General features: G+C 35.0%; 3 protein-coding genes and 1 non-coding gene across 4 annotated transcripts in view; 1 reads left to right on the top strand and 3 right to left on the bottom strand.

The window, feature by feature from the left end:
* The window catches only part of LOC140756452 (uncharacterized), a 105,654-nt gene that overhangs the window by 43,138 nt on the left and 39,902 nt on the right, over positions 1 to 22,614 (bottom strand). The window lies entirely within an intron of this gene.
* Positions 8,793 to 8,865, bottom strand: TRNAV-AAC (transfer RNA valine (anticodon AAC)). The gene has a single exon. It is a non-coding gene; the product is annotated as a tRNA-Val (tRNA).
* On the bottom strand, positions 11,659 to 13,564 carry strat (RAB interacting factor STRAT). Its single transcript, XM_073092000.1, has 2 exons — positions 13,281 to 13,564; positions 11,659 to 12,204 (listed from the first exon to the last, which is right to left on the bottom strand). The coding sequence occupies exons 1-2, from the start codon at positions 13,425 to 13,427 to the stop codon at positions 11,968 to 11,970; spliced, it is 384 nt and encodes a 127-aa protein (XP_072948101.1). The 5' UTR covers positions 13,428 to 13,564; the 3' UTR covers positions 11,659 to 11,967.
* LOC140756420 (PSME3-interacting protein) lies at positions 14,037 to 21,894 on the top strand. Its single transcript, XM_073091918.1, has 7 exons — positions 14,037 to 14,233; positions 15,024 to 15,122; positions 15,650 to 15,770; positions 16,293 to 16,407; positions 17,492 to 17,586; positions 18,361 to 18,496; positions 19,025 to 21,894. The coding sequence occupies exons 1-7, from the start codon at positions 14,137 to 14,139 to the stop codon at positions 19,103 to 19,105; spliced, it is 744 nt and encodes a 247-aa protein (XP_072948019.1). The 5' UTR covers positions 14,037 to 14,136; the 3' UTR covers positions 19,106 to 21,894.

Genomic DNA, 22,614 nt, shown 5'->3' with positions numbered 1-22,614 from the left:
CTGACGCCAGGTCATTTTTTAATTGGGCGTCCACTAACCGCCATTCCGACCCAGGATATTCAACATTACAAGGACACTCATTTGACAAGATTTCAACGAGTTGAACAACTCCGTCAGCACTTTTGGACGAGGTGGAGCAAAGAATATATATCCGAATTGCAAAAACGTACTAAATGGCAGACACCATCCTCACCACTGGAGATCAACTCATTAGTCCTTTTGAAAGAGGAAAATCTACCGCCGTTGAAGTGGAAGCTGGGTCGAATTGTGGCACTATTTCCCGGATCGGATAACGTCGCTCGTGTAGCAGAAATCAAGACGTCCAGTGGGATCGTCAAGAGATCATTCAGTCGAATTTGTCCGCTTCCAAGTAACGATTCCGTCTAGATGGTTGAATGCAGAGCCTTCAACGCCTGGGGGCATGTTTACGCCTGCTACTAATCAATAGCATCTTTCCTACCACTAAACTAATTAGCGCCTGCAAAAATCTATTAGCTTTAATAAAATCTTGTTATTTTTACTTGTCCCTGTTGTCTCGTGGCATCCACGTTAAAATTAAAGTCATCCTCGAAAATCAAGTCTTATAAATTTTCTGACCTCTGGAGCCTTAACAATATTTATAATATAGGAGTAGCAGACGAGCATGCAGTCCACCTAATCGTAAGTGGCTACTGCCGCCCATGGACTAAGCAAAGTAAACAACCCCAGATAGGATTAGATATTCCTACATGAGGTCGGTCACAGATGCGCCGCTACCTTTGAGGTCTAAGCTGGAACGCCTCGAAAAATTATGTCTCCCTTACCACACCCTTCAAAACGGAACGCAGTAGCGCCTAACACTACTGTTATTAGGCAGAAATAGGTGTGGCGGTGGTGCCGCCTTCTAAAATACGTATAAATATAACTTTAAGGTTACTTAAGAACCCTTCATGCTTCGGAGGTATCACTTCCACTTTAGAAGCACTACCGCAACACCAATTTCTGTAATATAAGGGCTGGATATTTTATGAGGTATTCTAATTTAACTACCAAAGAAAATTTAATAGTAAGTAGTACAAAAGGAAATTTAGTAGTAACTTAATAGTATTTTAGATTGAAGGGTTTTGAAGGGAGACAAGTTTTACGAGGGGCAATTATAAAACGGTCGGAAAAAAAAATTAGCGACTGATTATGACATACTGTTTTAATAACTTGTGCGACTACATTACTAAGTGAGCGACTGGAAATATAGAGAGGCAACTTTAGTATTAAGATAGATTAGGTTTTTCTAATTGAATTGATTAGGTTAGGTTGGAACATATAAGACAATATAAAACTAAGCGTGCAGGGCGCGGCAGCGCCCTGCGAGCGGGTGGGCCCAATCTGTATGAATTCAGACCTTACCTTTATTCATGATCAATGACATGAGCACACAATATTCGACTTATTATAGTATTTTTCAAAGTGGTTTTTGTATTCGAAACACTTCATTTAAAATAAAATGTTGCTCAGTATTAAAAAAAACATTATAAAATATAGCTAAATATAGAATAAAACGCAGGACGTAATGTTTACACTTAGACAAATATTAGGTCGCTCAAATATAATAAAGCTTCTCATTTCGTTTTTTAAGTAACTCACATTAATGTTTGTACGTTGCTGTTCTGTTGATTTCTCGTCACTCGCAGCCAGTCACTCGCTGAGTAATACTATAACCAAAATTCATTATTGTTGTCATTCAAAACTTTTATTTGCAGTCACTCGTTTAAATACTACTCTTTTACGAGGCATTCCATGAAAGTCCTCAGGGGCAACACCATATCTGAGGCCGACCTCTGGCAGGACTTCTCTTCTATTGGGATTGATCATAGATATCCACATGCGGGAGAAGCCACTATCAGGTGAACTCCAAGCTCCTTTTCGATTGTTCTAAGCTAAAAAATAAACTTATTAATTGTGACACAAAACTTGATGATGATTACAATGATGGCGGTTATTCAAAAATACAGATCATTAAATTTACCTACTTTACATTCATTATATAGATTGTACACTATTGTTTAATATTGTTGTTTTGACGACCCGCGTGGCGGAGCGGTCACCATACCGGTCTGACGCGCAGAGGATCCCGGGTTCGATCCCCGGCCAGACAGATATCTAAATGATGAATTTAGGTTTCTGTTTCTGGGTCTGGGTGTTTATGTATTTGTCTTTGTGTGTGTCCATGGCACCCATGATACAGGGAATCCTAGTGTGGGGCTGTGAGTGTAGAAAGCGTTAATAACAATATTTTACCATACAAATTATCACAAATTAATTGTAGGTATAGTAAAAATTACGTTGGTTACGTATCCAAGACAATAATACACTTTTCGTTTAAAATTTACATTAATAGCCAAATATTTGTTAAGTTGGTCAAATTTTAACCGACTTTAAAAAATAAGGTTCGTTACATAATAAGATTAGGTACTTGAAAAACACATAAAAAGCAAATAGCATAAAATAATATGTTATCTGTGTGCGGAGCGGTTAATCACTGTGGTTTACGCCCATTAGCAATAATTAATCTGTTCTATTTTAACCCGATTGAGGAGGGTAATGCTTCTCAAGTGTATATACGATGTCTCATTCTTTAGCACGCTCTACAAACCAAGCGGTTTGACGGATTTTAACATAATTCATAATCAATCCATTACTGTCAGACTGCTGGGCACGGGTGTCCTCCCATAATGAGAAGACTTAGGCCATAGTCCACCGCGCTGGCCAAGTGCGTATTGAGAGACTTCACATTCCTTTGAGATTTTTTTTTATAAATCTCTCAGGTGTGCAGGTTTCCTCACGATGTTTTCCTTCACCATTTAAGCAAGTGATAATTCATTTCTAACGCACATAACTTTGAAAAATCAGAGGTAATTGCCTGGAATTTGAACATCGGACCCCTTGATCGACAGGCCGTGTTTTTAACCATTAGGCTATCACTGCTTTTAACAAAATTATGAGTTTATAATTAGACGAAGACACATCACGTTTAGACGAAACCAAAGATACCTATCGTTGGTATCATCTAAATTGTGAGACTACATTGTTTCCCCTGCATTCAGTTATTTTAAGCAGTCAGTTTTTTTTTGTTTTTATAATAATTAAGTATGTAATTTCAATTGGCTACCAAATTAAAAAAATATATAGGTACTAAGTACTAAAACAATTTAAAGTTTGCCAGATTTTACCTTATTGTAATTTTGTTTCAAAACTTTGGTAGAGAAAAAATGGATAGTTTGATTATTACTACCGGCTTAACAACATTTTGCAAAATAAAAAAAAATCTACTATTATATCTAAAAATTATTTCAAATATTAAAAATAAAGCAATTATAGAACAATCAAGCGATCTTCGCGTGATTAAACGCATTATTTTGTGTATGAATCGCTTTTGTATGCATATGCACTTAAATATGCAATTAACGTGTAATTATACGTAATCGTAACCGTGAACGACTGCCACGGCGGTATGTAACAATTTTGAACAATCAAATTATGCATTAGTCGTAAGTTTTGCATTTCATTACTTTGATTTGAATTTTTAGCTCGCTTAGAGATCCGAGCGGGAAATTTCTTAGGATATCCATGTTATTTTGTAAAAAAAATACAATACAATACAAAAATGCTTTATTATACACCAACTAATACATGAAAAATATACATACACATAATGAACGGTACAACAGGCGGTCTTATCACTTAAAAGCGATCTCTTCCAGACAACCTTAGAGTTGTTGAAAGAAAACAATACAGATGCAAGAAATACAGGTAGGGGTGTACAAATGTAATACATACCGACTCAAAAATTATCTTTGAACATATCAGCAGCTAGTGTTGAAGGTAAAGAAATTAAGGGATAGAAATAGTGGTAATACAGAGAATAGGAAAGAACGGTAAAGTAAATACATACAAATAATAATAATGTTTTATATATGCAGCATGTTAACGTGTCAGGTAGATTTCCTTCACTTGTCTTTTAAAAGAATCTAGTATGTACTTAACATGTATTTTTAAATAAAAAGTAAAAAATTACCAGTCCATCTAATGGTACTTGACCACTGCCACCAATGTCCGACGTCTATTATATAATATAATCAATCTCAGATAGGATTGGCACCCAAATTGTTTTCGGTTACAAATATATTGCTATCCCCAATTACAAAGGAATGCTTAATTAATGTATTTTTCCCTTAAAAACATACTTTCATATTTCATAAATAATGTGTTGTTTTTCAAAAATTTTAAGCCATTTTAATGTGTGTTGGCAACCCTTAAAAATTTACTTCTTATTTTTTTCTAATACTCCTTGTTCTTGCTTAGGTATGTGTAATTACAATTTCTAATTAATTGTTCTCTTTAACTGTATAAAATAGACAAAATAAAATATTTATGAGTACAATAATGTAAATTTACTTTTACCAATGGATCTTAAACTATGATCTTTGCCACATGACATAACAGTTACACAAGAACTTTTCCAATTGTCTACACTCATTCAATTAGGAAAATGTGAAAATGTCATACAAATGTGAAACACGTATTATGCGTTATGTTATTTCGTTATTTGTTAGCGTAACTAAAGATAAGTGCTTAGAACGTCGTTTAGGCATTTTTCCCATTGAGGGCTATCAGCGAAGAACTCTGTGGTAATCGCAATTTCTCTGATGTCAAAATTTTAAATGTGAATTAAATTTAATTTTTGGTTGGTTTAAAACACATTTGCCCCTGTAGTCCCGGGACTAGAATAGGGCTAAGGTATGCCCTGCCTGTCATAAGAGGCGACTAAAGGGGGCTTCAGGGGCAAAGAGTGAGAGCTCGAACCATCTCAACTATGCTCGAACCGTCCAGTAAGCGACCCCGGGAAGAACGGCGGTATACGGCGTAAACACCAGATTGTGTGGGAGGAGCGAAAACTGATCCCCCAGGGCAGAGCCCGATCGGGGCATCGCTTGCAGGACTCCGGTTGTGTTACGCCGTATATTCCGAAGTTCTCCAACAAGTGTTGAGGACAGCCACCGCGGGGTTTTAGTGCGGTAAAAATCCCACATAACCCAGCGTCGCTCCCACGTCGTCGAGTACCTTTTGAAGGTTTCGTCCTCGAAAAGAAAAAATAATGGGTGGCAATGTTACCAACAGAACCCATTTGGCGGCAAAAGTTCAATCTTCACCGGATTTAAGCGTTGTCGTAAACAGCGTAACAAGCTAATTTGAATGTTTAAGATCTAAAATGTTACATAAGAGACGGTAATGACCATCTAATTGTACTTTCCGCAGAATCTGTTATATGGCCTAAAATAGCAGTCATTCGTCTTTTATTTGTAGGTGAGGAAAAGATAAAATTCTTATGGGAATTAACTTTCATCGTCAACCTTTCAAATTTCAAATGAATTACGTTTCATTTTTGAAGGTGGTAGAACCCTTTGTGGTTCGACTACGGCGGCACCACCGCCACACATATTTCTACCTAATAACAGCAGTGCTAGGCCCTGCTATGTTCCGTTTTGAAGGGTGTGGTAAAGGAGACAGACTTTTCCGAGGCATTCTAGCTTAGTCCTCAGGGGTAGCGGCGCATCTGTGGCCGACCTCAGGTAGGAATATCTAATCCTATGTGGGGTTGATTACAGATGTCCATGGGCGACAGTAGCCACTTACCATCAGGTGGACTGCATGATCGTCTGCTACTTCTATATAATAAAAAAAAAACCATTACTACCTTACAGTTGTGCACGAGTTTCACCTCATAGTGAGAGAGGGTTAGGTCATAGTCAACCGCTCTGACCAAGTGACGATTGGTAGACTTCACATACTTGAGATATTTTTAAGGACTCTCAGTTGTGCAGGTTTTCTCGCAATGTACCTTTCCTTTAGTTTAGGCAAGTGCTCATTTCTAATAAGATTTATTTTGCACATCTTAACTGTCTTACTCATATTTATGTATATGTATACTAGCTGACCCGGCAAACGTTGTGTTGTCATATAAATAAAAAATGTTAAGGGTGAACAACCCTTATCACTTAGGGGTATGAAAAATAGATAGTAGCCGATTTTCAGACCTACTGAACATGCATATGAAATTTGGTGAAAATCGGTAAAGCCGTTTCGGAGGAGTACGAAAACAATATTGTGACACGAGAATTTTATATATAAGATTACACATATTAGATGTATATGTATATCTAAGGATTTGTAGGTGGTAGAGCTTTACATAGAGTTCGACAGCTAGTATACTACTGCTTTATCTATTTCTGCGTTATAACAATTGTTTAGTGTTGCTATGTTCATATTAAAATTTGAAAAAAAAGTAGTTACATTTTCACGAGGCCTTCCAACTTACTTTTAGGAATAGCAACGCATCTGTGGCTGAACTCAGGTAGGAATCCAATCCTATCTGGGGTTGATTATAGATTGAACGGCAGCAGCCCTTTACCGTCTATTAGAATAAACTTATATTCGTTTTCTTACATCTATCACTTTAAAAATCCTATCTTTTGTGCACTTAGACACAAAATCACAAACTGAATGCAGATTTAGTTACTCAAATGTCGAAATAACGAAAATATTCTAATAGATACTAATCTATCTTAAAAGATAAGCAAACAGTTTCATGCTCGCATTGTGCAATGCATGTAACACACGCCCCTGTAAAGTTACATGCAAAGTTACATGTGTGTATGCAATAGAGTTTAGTATTGTTGTGTTATACGTGGCCTAGATATTATATTTGGATAGTAGTCTTCGGAATGTTGACGAAGGACTTGTTAACTTGATAGTTAGTATGGAGGCACCCTGGCCCCAAATTATTTTCCGAATAAAATAAACAATTTTTTCAGTTGAGTTTTTCAATAAATATTTTATTGTGAAACGCAGGTAGATTCTTCTAGTATTCATGTTCGTACAAAGTACTGTAGATAAAGGTAAAACAGCGAAAAAAATATCAAAGGAAAAGATATTTTTTTTACTAGTGTTTACTAGTCGGAATTACAAAAAAAATCCGACTTCTCTATTGTGGGGGCCCCTCTTTTGTGGAGGCCCCGGGCTGCCGCCCCGGATGCCCTCCCTTAAATCCGGCCTTGGCTGAACCAAATATTTACGACAAAGTCCCAACAAAGCAAACATTATGCGCAAAAATGTCGGAAGTCGTTTTGTCGTACGGACTCACGACTCGACATGAAACGGTAACTGGAATTGCCTCTTGTTTGTCCAAGCGATGTTATCTGGGAATTGATATTGTTCTTATAAGGGTTAGTTTACGATGGTGATGATTGAGCATGGCAACATAAAAGCTTGAAGATGGTAGAACCCTTTGTGGTTTGACTCCGGCACCACCGCCACAACTATTTCTGCCTTTTTACAGCTGTGTTAACCGCTGCTGTGTTCCGGTTTGAAGGATGTAATAAGGGAGACATACTTTTTCGAGGCGTTCCAGCTTTGTCCTCAGGGGTAGCGGTGCATCTTTGGCCAACCTCAGGGAGGGATTTAATCTTATCTGGGGTTGATTACAGATGTCTATTGACTGCAGTAGCCACTTAACAAGTGGACTGGATCCTCGTTTGCTACTTCTATTCATTTATAAATAAATCCCAAACAACCGATAATTAAAATTAAATTCTCCGGAAAAACACACAGGTAGGTTACACAATATATGGTAACCATAATAAAATATTAAACACTATTAAATGTAAAAGTATATTTATTGGTTACCTTCGGTATAATACTTATGTATTATACCGAAGTATTTGAATTCAGTGAATATCCGATCTCCATTGGATACGCGCCTTACGCTAGATATCTAATCTTACATCCGATGACTTGATCGAAATCTCGGTAAACTCAGCGCCTATGAAATGCTTTCACTGTGTGGCCATAAAATCAGCGACGGTGTAAAGAGGATACTATTACTATACTAGTTATGGTGTTTGTCTATTTATCTCTTAACGCCATTTTTTAGCTTACCTAACTCACAAACAATGTAAGAAATTTTGGATAAAAATTAACCTAATATGCACTTTCTTTCTTTGCAATTGTCGTATTGAAACTTACGCGAGTAATTTGTTTTACTTTCTCCAATTAATTCAGTTTTTTTTATATAAATGACGTGATTAGCTTTTTTATTTATTTTATTAATTGATTTATATTTTTTAAAGCGTAATAAAACGTTCTTAGTTTTTTTTCCTTACCTGTTATTTTATTACTAAGTATTAAATTTTATTTCAACTTAGGCAACTTACATGTGTTATAAAATACCATTTTATAAATTATAGAACTATCGCTGTTTTAGTGGCCTCATGGAACAATGCTAGTGATTATGGGAAACCAGTAAAGGTAGGTAGTGAACTCTGAACCGCGATGGAGACATAATGATAAGTATGCAAAATTTTTACTATGTCTACCGAGGTACTTGAGAACTTTTACCTACGGCTTCAAAAATTGACATTAGAGAAGGTAACGAAATTTTTACTTTTTATATTTAAATCTTTGTATTTGAAGAAGGGAGTATATAGAGAGTAACGAAGTTTAAAATAATAATTAATATATTGTTGAGATCTTAGACAAGAAGAATGAAAAAACACTATTTACTTTTTACATTGTTCATGTCTTTCTTTGATACAATAGATTTGTATTTTGTAAGCAATGATGTGTATCGCGAGATGTATAATAATAAAATCTCAAAAGTAAGCTAAAAGTTATTGCCTAATTTTATCATATTTGATTATAAAGTAACAATGTATTTATTTATTTCATATTTCATTTAATAAATAAAAAAATAAAAAATATGTTTCCGCCCGGGATCGAACCGGGGGCCTTCTGCGTGTTAGGCAGATGTGATAACCGCTACACCACGGAAACAGATGACTAACGTTACAAAATAGATATATACTAATAGTACTATATACATACACAGTTCTAATTATACAAAATGTATGTAATTAAATAACTTTGCATTTTTTGCATTCCAAAAATATTAAATATTAAAAATATAAAATCATCGGTAATAAAAAGTTACATGCAATTATATTTTTGTATGATGTTTGCTAGCACCTGCAAAATACTAGAAAAAGTTTTATTAAACCTACTCGATATTTCAAACAAAAAACATTGTTCAATTTGTTGTAAGATACACTGCCATCTAGCCACAAATTTATGAACTAAGTTGTAGTAACACTAGCATGACGTATTGTTAAGAACCACACAAACCACTCACTAGAAGTACTAGAACCACAAATATAAAAAATCTTCTAAGTAAATACTGGAACCAACATTATTATCTACATGACTTGCAGGATACATCGGAAGATATGGAACAAAGAGTATAGTAATCTATACGGAAGTAACGCCAGACAGCAAGTATTTAATTATGTTATGTTGTGCTTATATTGTGCAACTTATTACGTCTAATTTTATAATAATTGTAAGTTACGAAGTTACGCTTTACTACTTCAAGTTCTAGCGAAAAGCTCGCCGTTAGAAATATAGATGTTCCGTGGATAAGCTAGCTGAAATGTCGGAGTCCGGCGGCCGAACTATTCATATGGTGCGTCTACACATTACTGCTAACACTGTTCGTGTTGCCGCGATTATTTCCGTTGTGGCCACACGTTGCTATTTGCGGTAGGGCTGCCATTTTTTCGAAGATTTTCTCGTATAAAAGCATTGCAAAAATATAATATGTACTTTTATATAGGAAAAAGTTGTACTTTATATTTATCTGATGAACTCTTGTTAAAACATGTTTGTGAAACGCATTTAGGTGTTGACTTCATCTGGATTATCGATGGTACGGTCTTTGGTACTTTTATGGTATAATAGGGTATTTGACTATTATAAAAATATCGAAGATAGTGAAAAAAGGTCATCTGGACTAAACAAGCACTGAAATATGTATCCGTCAACAAAAAATGTCTATAACTCATTCAACCAAATACGAAAAGATAGACTTTCGATCTACTAGGATAAAATATCGATTCACTGAATCGATCCATTACTGAAGATCGACTAAAATAATCGATTTTTTTGGCCCATAAGATCGATTCTTCGATTAATCGATCTCAGATCGCCGTCCCTAGTCGTTACTTTCCTCGTCGCTCGTTGAGTATGTGCATGTACCCCCCGCTAAACAGCGGGGTTTGTATAATTTTAATGTTGTCTCATTATATTATAATATTATTAATAATATTATATTATTATGAAATAATATTTAAAAAATCAAGGGGGTATTCACCCCCTTGAGAATTTGCCCGAGTAAAGACGGTACCCTCGAGACCAGAATAATCCCTACCCACCCCCATATTGCAAACGCAGACGCGGCATATGAGAGACCGGTGGGTATGAAGTCCCATCTTGCTCGAGTATGTGGCCGCGCGGATATAGCTTTATTCGTATTGTAATTTCTGAATGTAGCTTATTATCTTTAATAAACTCACTCAATTCCAAAACCGCTCAGTATAAAAATATCAAAATGTTTAAGTATGCTAAAGAAATATGTAAAAACTTTTCTTTGAATGTATTCAAATAAAAATTTACAGGTTTTATGATAAAATTAAATATTAAAAAAAAACAGCAATAAAGATAGTTATAATTAATAATTTTTCCCCTGTTAATAATAACATCAATGGTTGACTACATTACAGCACAAACAATAGTGGGTATATGCACTAACACTTCTGGCCAGGCACCAGCCATACATTTAAATAAAGCCATATTACATGTCTTTGGTAAAACACAACTTATTGAGCTTTTTTCAAAACAGCTCATCAGATTTATATGTCAGGTTCCACATAACTTTTATCAATAAAATACACAACCAAAGCATAATTCTTTAATTTTAAATAAGGCAAAATTTACACTGTAAAAAATATAACATATAAAAAAGCCTTAAAAAATAATTTAACTTGCAACTGTAAGCTAAGTGCTCAAATATAATAATTTCTTTTTTACATAAATTTTATATTGGTTTTCGAATAAATATTAATCTCCCATAGATAATTGAAATTTGCAATGTATACATGTACATAATTGTGAAAAAAATAATGGAATGACTACTTTGGGAGTATGGAGTGGTAAAATATGAAGGGACTCATAAGATTGCAATACATTTTGAAACAAGGAATTGTATGTTACTAACAACAAGTTGTAAATGATAAAATTACTTATAAGCTCAAATGTAAAGATTCGACGATAACTAAGTACTATAACAATTAACTTCTTAGACTGAACTTCAAACTATAGAAGAACTGAAATGTGCATAAATTAATATCTTTTGTAAACCATCCTTTTATGTGTCAAGTTGAAAAGAATCTTGCAATATGACCTACATACTTAAAATAAAAATACCAAACATCTATTTTATAATAATATCCGCTATAGTATAAGAAAAAGTAAAAAAAGGAAGAGCAATCTTGAATCTATAATAAAACAATGCCGTTGGGCATAAAATAATTCTTAATTTCTGGCCTTAACCCTCTTGGCTCTTATCCAGTCAATATTTTAGATGTTTAGTCTCCTATTACATAATAAAAGAGCATTGAAATAATAACCTACATTGCAGACATTTATGGGGTCATTAAAGAATTACATAAGCATAAATTTTGTAATTTTAACCCCCCCTCACCTTATCGGCAAAAGTAAGAAATACTACCCCACAAGTCATGTGCATTTATTGTTATATATTTATTTATAACATACTTTTTTACAAAAAGGTGAATTTATTGAACATTTTTAAACAAAATTTTAAATTAAAAATTTTAAACATAATATTCCACACATTAGGTTGCCATATTAGATTTAATTAGAATGAAATATTGCAAAAAGTTAGAAATAATAAATTAATATTGCTGACGTAATCACCATTTAGAACCATGCAACCCCCTCATCATTAAAAATAAGCAAAGGTCCACTATATTGCTTTAAAATACTGCAATGACCCCAAAAAATACCGCCAAATATTTGTCTTTAACAGTGTTCAATTCTCGCCAACGCTACGTAGCTGTGTTTACTGTCCATATCACAGTACCCCACGGGCCCGGCGTCACAATCCGCACAGCTGAGGTACTTGCGGTTTGCGACTGTGTGCGTGAAACCTATATTTTCAAATGTATACATGTTCTCTACGTGGTAGAAGTCTTTGAGAGTTTCATTCTGGAAAGACGAGTCCTTTCTTGTGTCCTGTTGCATGAGGGGAAGCTCTATCTGTAAATATAATAAGATAAAATTAGTAAGTAGGCATATGCCGTCATACAACTCAGGGAGTGTGACAGTAATAATATCAGGCATATAACAGCAGTGTTGAGTGCAGCTATGTTCTAGTTTGAAGGATTTGGTTAAGGAGACTTATAATATGAGGCATAGCACATAGTCCCAAAGTAGTAAAGATAACATATTAATTACAAAGTATTCTCCCTCGACTATGAATTAGTAAAATAGAGTCCGCTCCGAACTGCTAGTCCACTCCAAATATAGAAATGAGTCACACTGCAACAGCACATTGCAGGTATTAGCAGAACAAAGACAGCACGGGACCCTCCAGGCACCAGTGTGTTTCCCGCTCTCACCCGCAGGTACATATCAGCATTAGTGTACCCTTATGTTGGTATGCAGTATATGCTTGTAGTTGTGTTCGACCGCATTGGCTCTGTGACTGACACCCGCATGCATTAACTTCATAACTGACTTGATGTTTGGTGTGACTATACAAGCATAACTGACAAGGCAAAATGTACCGCCCAAATGATGAAAATAGAATAGTCAATTTTAGTTAGAATGTTATATTAAAAAACAAATTAAATAAAAATAAAGAGAAAGAACAGACAAACGCTTTGCATTATGCAACACTGACCATTTTCTAAATAAAATAATTTCAAACTAACTGGGTTTGAAGGTTTCTTTTACCACTATTTGGTATTATAAGAACTTTACCTATTTAATCTACATTGTTCATTAGTTTTGGATCAACTCAAAAGGTACAGTTCATTGCATAAAATTTTGTATTTTTGTTTTATAAGTCTTAAATCTCTGAATAAATGAAACAAGTGATATAAAACAACTGAAAATTGGAGCGAAACTTTCTACACGTAAAACACTTTCGATGTTAACACTATCAAAGGAAATGTTCGTGAGCAGAAATACCGCAGTAATCCGCATTATGGTTTTTTATTTTGATTATTCAACTTTTGTTTTGGTTAGCTCTAAAAGTATACTGTAGTCTTGAGGTTATGTAAATTTGTTTGGAAATAAAAGTTAGAGAAAAAAATAAAAGATCGAGTTACCTCTTGCGAAACATATTTCCCAGAATTTTTGTCCAAAATCTTAGATCCGCAAAATTTACACTTAACAACTAGCTTATTAGTACCATCTTCGACGAATTGTTTTGCCAAGTCGTCTTGACTTTTACTACTGTTATTGGCTTCCGACATTTCAATTCTACGCCTAAATCACTACTGCAGTCTTTAAATAAGACGAAAGTTCATTTAAATGGTAATGAAATGCAATAATCAGCCGGCCGAGACTTTTTGAAAATTCTGCAACACTTGCATTTACGAAGAACGGTGTAAGGAATCAAGACAACACATAGTTTTATTGAAGTTATATTTAAAAAATATTGCTGTTTTAAAATTAAAAAGTAGATTTTTATGCTACGTTTTAGCTTTCAGTTTTCACTATTGATTAATAACAACATCAATATGTTATTATTATATCCACAATTTTTGGTTACTGATTACTATAATATTTATATGGCTATTTATTGTAACAAACTTTGCAAACAAAATAGCGTTTGGTTTATACTGCATGTTGATTAACTTGAATACGTTAACTATTTATAAAAATTAAACGAAAGTACATATTTTATTATAATTATATGAACACTTTCTAATTAATTATAGTAAAGCATCTTGTACTAGTTAATTACTGAATCATCATTTTCTATAATAAAACAAATATTATGATAATAATATGATCTGTTGTATATATAATTTATCTATCTGACCCCTGCCTGACAAACTGTCAATCTGTCAATTCTGATATCTGTCAAACTAAAAGTGAATTTTGCGGTTGTGGTTGTATTTTACCCTGTGGAATATATTTTTCTTGTTTTTACGATTTAAAAACATTACAGTATAAACTATGAGTTCCGGATTTATTACTGAGAGTGAGATATTGGAGGCGAGGCGGGTAAGACAGGAGGAATGGGAAAAAGTTCGAACAGAGGACCAACCTAAAGGTAAGAGTTCAGTCAAAATAATTTATCGATAACGAGTTCATGCTAACGTGAACATTGCTGGGTTTTCTATTTCACTATGAAACCTTGTATTTGCGAATTGAAAAATAAAAACCTCTTTAAAAATCGTATTGATATTTCAATTGAGTCGACTATTACGAGTTCGCTCATAACGTATTTAGAATTAATTGTCGTTAGAAATTGTCATAATAGCCTGATAGGTGGTTTGGAAACATGACAGGGGTCTATAATTAATCCATCACTACATTCGCGAATTCGCACTGGGACAGCATGGTGGAGTACGATTAAAGGACATTCGTGCCCAGCAGTGGGACATATAAATGACTTGTAGCCCATATAATTTGCCATCTTTATCAGTCTACTAGTTTTTTCCTGCAGCTTCGCCCGCGTTTAAAAGAAAGTAATATAACATACTAACATATATAAAACTGAAAATTTGTACCTTCAACTTTGCTAAAGATCATCGCTTGATCAAATGCATAGTTTACGATTCAATCCTTACTAATATCGATTAAAATAATCGATGATTTGGGTCCAAAAGATCGATTCTTCGATTAATCGATTTTAGATCGCCATCCCTAGTTCCTGTGGGATTTCCGGGATAAAAATTATCCTATGTCCTTTTCTCAGATCTCAGACTATCTTTGTACAAAATTTCATTAAAATCGGTTCAGTGGTTTAGGAGTGAAGAAGAGACAAGACAGACAGACAGAGTTACTTTTGGATTTATAATATTAGTAAGGATTTTTAATGAAAATATTTTCATTTTCAGAGGCCCCAGAAGAGCAGTTTGATTCAAGACCTCTGTACCAACGTCTGGAAGAGCAGAAAATGCGAAAGGATGCTGAATATGAGGAGGCCCACAAGCTTAGTATGTATAACTCCTTACATTTTTTAGTACTTCAAGCTATTTAGAATCAGTTTTGATTTGGATCCAGTGACGCTAACGAAACACCTTAATTATAACTTAAAATAGCAAATTTTCTACTTCGAAAAGTGGTAAGACGGATTCATTGTTGGTTATCATTTATTGTATGTATTGTATGATCTGTGCGAAACTGCTAGTCTGCTCTGAAATTGTTGCAAGCAGGTGTAGTCTTACAATTTGCTATGGTGATGCGATTCATTACTATATTCAGAGCAGACTAACAGTTTTACGCGGTCTATACTTATGTATCAGATGTTTATAATCAAAGTATTAAAGTAGTAACCTGAATATGTAAAAAGGAAATAACAAATAAATTACTCTCAATTAACTTGAGTAGTCAACATACTCTATGATTCTTCATTAGCAATGACTTTTATCGTTATAAATTTCATTTGATGGACCTTGGTATTTACATCTGAAATTATTCTGGATTGTTGATATAGACTCAAAATTGGTAATATGAATTCCAGAGAACATGATCAGAGGTCTGGATGACGACGAAGTGGGTTTCCTAGACCTCGTGGAGCGCACCAAAGCCGAGGTGGCCCAGCAGATATCCATGGAGGAGAAGAAGGAAATGCAAGAGTTCAGGTAACACTAGTCTATAATAACATGAATGAATAAAGTAGGACCCTGTTAGGTTGGACTCCAGCAGCACCAATGCCTCATCTATGTCTGCCTAATAACAGCAGTGTTAAGTGCTGCTGTGTTCTGGTTTGAAGGGTTTGGTAAGGGAGACATACTTTTCCGAGGCGTTTCAGCTTGGTTCTCAGGAGTAGCAGAGCATCAATGGCCGAGCTCAGGTAGGAAACTAATTTTATCCGGGGTTGATTACAGATGTCCATGGGAGGCAGTAGCCACTTACTAACAGGTGGATTGCATACTCATCTGCTATTCCTAATTAAAAAAATATATCGGGGTCACCACCGCCATACTGATGATAGCAGTGTTAATTACTGTGTTTTGGTTTGGAGGGTGTGGTATGAGAGATAAAGTTTTCCGAGGTATTTCAACTTAGTTTTCAGGGGTAGTGGTGTGTCTGCGATAAATCATACATGATCTGGGACAAGAATGGATTATCATTTTTGTTTTCTCAATAGTTTTTGATTTCAGGGAGAGAGTTTCGAACTTAGCGGAGAGTGAGGAGATGATTCGTCTGCGAGCTCAGCTGGCACCGGCTAAAACCACTCCAACAAGTAACCAATCACAGAAGAATAAGTTGGCTGGAGTAAGTATATCTTATATATAAAATTCTCGTGTCACAATGTTAGTTGCCGTACTCCTCTGAAACAGCTTTACCGATTTTCACCAAATTTTATATGCATGTTCAGTAAGTCTGAGAATCGGCTACTATCTATTTTTCATAGCCCTAAGTGATAAGGGTTGTTCACCCTTAACATTTAAAAACGGGTCAGCTAGTTTCTTTATAAGTTTTGAGAAGCAAAAGCCCTTGTAGTCAGTTGACAGTTGAGTTGAGTAACTGGCCTCTGTTGCCCATGGACATCTGAAACACCTTTGTATATGCAACATGTTCTATCAGAGACTCATTGCCATTCCTAAGGATGAAGGCCTCAACATAAAACAATCATTTAAATATGAAAGGGTTGTATGAGCATCTGATAATAATATGTGTCCATATGTGTGAACTAATGTTACCTTAAATTAATTTAATGTTAATCTCTGTTCTCATAGAAGTTACGTATTTGTCTTATCTAAATATATATAATTCAAAGGTGACTGACTGACATAGGGATCTATCAACGCACAGCCCAAACCACTGGACGGATCGGGCTGAAATTCGGCATGCAAGTAGATGTTATGACTTAGGCATCCGCTAAGAAAGGATTTTGATCAATTCTACCCCCAAGGGAATAAAATAGGGGATGAAATTTTGTATAAATCTTCTTAGTTATTAATATTATTTCGTAACGCGAGCGAAGCCGCTTATGCTTACATTTTTATTGCTATCTTACTCTAACATTACATTCTATCGCTATCCTACTCTTACATATCTATTCTTATTATCTAAGTAGGATTTATTTATTAAGATAAAATACATGAGTTACATAAATTAACATTTTTTACATTAATACTATTTACGTAGGCCGTTGTCGTCCGTAACACGCCCCTTCCGTCCCCCCCTTAAGCCGCTTTAGAGCTTATATATGTACAAGATGTTGAGAAAACTTCGATAGCGTGATTCAGAAACGTGCAGCGCCATCTCTACGAGTGGCGGAAAGTAGCCACACTCGCCACATTGCTATTTTACAGGAAGGAAAAGTAATAATTGCTTTAATTTTTGCTATTTACAGGTTGTTGTAAGGAAGCGGAAAGCAAGTGAAATGGACAATGAGAAAGATAAGGATGAAAAACCAGCTAAAAATGGACTCGTTAATAATACTGAAAAGTTTGTATTCTTTATTTAGTGATCTAAAATGTAAAACATTATGTTGATTTATCCCCCTAAACATATTTAACCCCTTCAATCCTTAACAAAAATTCATATTATAAAACAGTATACATAAAACTTACAGATGGCAATTTTTACACATACCTAAAAATCGATTAAAACAGATGTCTCACTGTCAGGTATTAGTCTCAATTATATTAACGAGGACTTGAGGATCAATAATTTAAAAATCGATCTTCGATTTAAGATATTGTTACTGGTCTGGTTTGTTATACTAAAATCGATATTTGGTCCAAAAAAAACGATCAATTAATTTTGCTTCAGTTCAAAAAACCTAATAAACGTATTACTTAAAAATCTTTTCTTCTTCTTAGTCGATTCCTTATGACTGAGGGTCGTGACCATCAAGAACAGCCTTGTCTACGATTAATCTTTTAGCAGCCATATTTCAAACCAAGCTTTAAGAAAATGTTATTTCGTTCCTTTATATAGCCACGCTTTTGTTAGCTTGACCTGTATGTATGTAACGGAATCCTTTAATTCGATTTTTACCCACTTTGAACAATCCGATTAATTAAAAATTTTGAACACTCATCAAGAAACCATTACAGTACACGATTTTAATAATTTTATCCCATTCACCTCATCAGGATTGTTAGGAATCAGGATTAACGAATTTTCATTATTCTTCTATTAAACGAATTTCATTTTCTAGCGTGGTTTTTAGTTTTTGAATTATAATTATTTAAAAAAAAACTGTTTTTTCGACAGCACACAAAACGGTAGCCCAGCAAGCCCAGCGGTGGTCGAAACAGGTGGTGTGATGCGCTGTCTCGGTGTTCTGCCCGGTATGGGGCACTACAATACAGACACTTCAAGCGATACGGATTCCAGTGATAATGAATTGGTAAGATATAAGAAACCAGAACGCTTAACACTGCTGTTATAACAGAAATAGGTGTGGCGGTGGTGACGCCGGAGTTTAACCACAGAGGGTTCTACAACCATTTAAAATGTAACAACTACCGCTTATGGACATTTTAAATCTTTTAGGCTTTCGCGTTCATCACTGTTAAAATATATGAATATGAATGAATCAGTATATGGTAGAACCCTTTGTGGTTCGACTCCGGCGGCACCACCGCCACACCTATTTCTGCCTCATAACAGCAGTGTTAGGCGCTGCTGTGTTCTGGTTTAAAGGGTGTGGTAAGGGAGACATACTTTTCCGAGGCGTTCCAGCTTAGTCCTCAGGGGTAGCGGCGCATCTGTGGCCGACCTCAGGTAGGAACATCTAATTCTATCTGGGGTTGATTACAGATATCCATGGGCGGCAGTAGTCACTTACCATCAGGTGGACTGCATGCTCGTCTGCTACTCCTATATTATAATAAAATGGTAATTATTTTTAACTTGTTTTTTTTTTTATTTTCAGGCCCAACGTACCTTCAAGAGGGACCTACTCGGCCGTAAAGCGGATTCCGACAGCAAAAGGAAAGACGACAGCAAAAGCTAATCGTTCTATCGTGATAAGTGATTGATTACGCAGTTAATATTCTTAAATTCATAGATTTCATTCGCTAGTGTTGTAAAGATTTTTTATGGATTTGAATGCTAGTAGGTTTAAAGGTATAACAGTAGTAGGTTTTCAATTTGTTTTATTGAAATTGGCTAAGGTTTTGAATAGTAGAGTCCGCGCCAAACTTCTAGTCGGCTCTGAATATAGAAATAATCGCGTCGCAACAGCAAATTGTAGATAAACACATAGCGCAATCAGTGTGCCCTTATGTTACGGAGTATATGCTAACTAAACTTGCGCGCAACAATTTCAGAGCGGACTAGAAGTTTGGTGCAGACTATACAAACGTAAAATTTGGGCCTCTAACTGTACACCGATCGTATATATTTGGCTACATTCGGTTATCTACGTTTTATTAACGCTACTTTCCTTATTTCAAATCAAAGTTATAATGTTTGTAATATCATCACACTGCACTTGCAAAATATGTAAAAAATGTCAGCTGTTTGTATATTATGCATCTATAATATATAATAATAATATTTTTAACTTAGATTTCAATAACTTTTCTATTCTAAGTTCATATTATATTTATTTACATCAAACTCAAACAATAATGTGTTGTATTTTTTTTAACTATAACAAAATATTTTTTATTTCAATGTATTTTTTGTGTCTGTAAGTCTGTATGTTAGACACTTCAGTAGTGAATTAAATATCGTACAAGCAGTCTTTTGAAAGTTGAAAAGTTCTAGAGTATGCCTCTTCACCTGAGATGTGTTAAAACCACGTATACGGGATTGCTACATTTTAATTTGTGTAGTATTACCTAAGTAAGCTAACCAATTTTTACCTACGAAAAATTTACATTTGACAATTTCTTCATGAACATTTCCAAATTTCGATCTTTAAAAACTGGATAGATTGATTATTAATAACGGGCGTTTATGGTGGGATTCAAGCTAAGGATCGCGGCCGGTGTGGCTGTGGCGACTTCTCGCTACTCGTCAAGAGATGGCGCCACGAGTGTTCTGAATCACGCTATCGAAGTTTTCTAAACATGTTGCATATATACTGTTACGTATATATACTGTATGTTGCTCCGAAAGGACACTGTTGGAGCCCGGCCGCTCCCCGGACATGATCACCTAGCCCGGCGGGAGATTTCCCTTTGCCAAAGCACATTTTACTCCACCGAAAAAAAGTCTAAAGCTAGGCAGCTTATACTTTGCACACCGTTTACAATGCACAATTCGGTGAAAATGCATCCAAAGGTTTTAATGGTATCATTGTAACATCACTTTATAGTAAAATTAAGTGTCACAGTATTTGAAATTTATAATGTCAATATTTTTTATCGAACTCCAAATTCTCTAGAAAGTTGTTAGTTACTAAAGTAACTTAGTTTCTAGTTTATCTAGTAATAGGTAACTAGTTGAGTTTACTCAGTATACTGTAGAATCTTTATTTTTAGTTATTCTAACTTAACTTTTTGATAGTTCATTCAAAATATTACAAAGTACCCTTAATAATGTCTTCTATCTTACAATAAAAGTTGTGATCATACATTTTAATAATACATTTAATATTATAGTAAATACAGGTTATTCTAGCATAATTTTATCTCTGTGCACTGTATGCTATATGTATGTATAAGTAAAATTATAGAATAGTTTTTATTGTAGCAACTCCATACATTTCTGTCGTATCTATAACAGCAGTGTTATATTCTAAAGATCATTGTATACAAGAAAACTATCAATTCATTTGGGTGTTGCATATTCTGGTAGATAAACATGTCTTGCGTGATAGATATATGGAAAATGTGTGATTTATAATTAAACCTACCGATTAGGCGAATAGGTCACCTGATGGAAAGCAGTCACCGTCGCCTATGGACATTTGCAACACCAGAAAAATCGCCAATGCATTAACAGCTTTGAAAAATAAGTTTGTTTAAGATTGAAGTAGAAAAAACATCCACCTGATGGTAAATCACTATGGCTCAAGAACTACAACAAACTTCACAATAGAATAGTAGGGGTTCTAACTACAACCGATCACAATGTGTGAGGATTAAGATCGGTTTGTATGTTAGTCATAATCATGTACGTACGATATTATTCAAATAACATGTAAGCCTGCATGTATTAGAATTCGTCTGAAATATTTACATTGACTATTTCACTGTTTCATTAATTTGTAATTAGTGATTCCAAGACATCGTGGACGGTACAAATACTACAGATTAGGCCTTTAAAGAGTCATAGGCACATAAGGCGTTCCATCTAAGTCTCGAGATGAAATATATCTGGAGTTGAAATAGTAAACTGAAATAATTGTAGTTTTTAAAACTAAAAACCACGCTAAAATCGCACAAGGAATATCGTTAATCCTGATTCCTGACGATCTTGATGAGGAGAATGGGATACAATTATTTAAATCGTGCATTGTCATCGGTTCTTGATAATTGTTCAAAATTTTAAATTAATCGGACCTTTCAAAGTGGGTAAAAATCGAGTTCAAAGATTCCGTTACATACATACATACATGGATACAGCCCAAGCTAATAAAAGCGTGGTAATTAGCTACAGATTTCTAGACGCGGATACAGTGCAGCAGGACCTGGTATATGATATGATGTGAGATAGAATATCATGTGTTTTGCTTAGTCTTCTATACAATATGGTTGTATTTCTAATATTGTCGTGTATTTATAAGTTATTAGATACTATAATATTGTGATGTATTTTTATTAAGTTAATAAAAATTGTACTCATATTTAAGTGTATTTTATTTGAAAGAGTTAAAAAGTTATGGCTTAAATATTAGAACACTTGTAAAATCCTCTTATCAATATTCAATCTATTTAGAAAAACACTGTCAAATTTCGTTCTTAAAAATGGATAGATTAATTATTAAAAACGGGCGTAAGCCGTACTGCGTAATGCTGCTATCGGATCTTATTCTTATCACGGGGATTATCTTATAAAAGGGGATAGCACGCATGCGGACCAGATCCACATTAGAACACTTTGTGTTCTGTGTCGCGTGACAAGAAAAGGGCCCTTAGTTTTCATCTAAGGGAACGTACCCATACTAGGTGACCCTTTCGGGCCAATGTTATAGCTAGACGACGGTTCATTCGAAAAAAGCGAAAGTTAGAAATTTTAAAATGATTGCTTAGAAAAATATCAAATTTCAAACAATGATAGGCAGAAATTGGTAAAGTATTATTAAAGGGCGCTACCTTATATTCCACACATTTTTAGGACACACACTTGAAGGTGGTAGAACCCTTTGTGGTCGACTCCGGCGGTACCACCGCCACACCTATTTCTACCTAATAACAGCAGTGTTATGCGCTGCTGTGTTCCGGTTTGAAGGTTGTGGTAAGGGAGACAGACTTTTCCGAGGCGTTCCAGCTTAGTCCTCAGGAGTAGCGGCGCATCTGTGGCCGACCTCATGTAGGAATGTCTAATCCTGTTTGGGGTTGATTACAGATG

The sequence above is a fragment of the Epargyreus clarus genome, unplaced genomic scaffold (genome assembly GCF_041222505.1).
Source record: "Epargyreus clarus isolate Ecla_fem2 unplaced genomic scaffold, WU_Ecla_fem_2.2 ptg000035l, whole genome shotgun sequence".
Classification (NCBI taxonomy): domain Eukaryota; kingdom Metazoa; phylum Arthropoda; class Insecta; order Lepidoptera; family Hesperiidae; genus Epargyreus; species Epargyreus clarus.
Note: the sequence above shows the minus strand (reverse complement) of the source record. Positions and strands in the feature narration are given on the sequence as shown.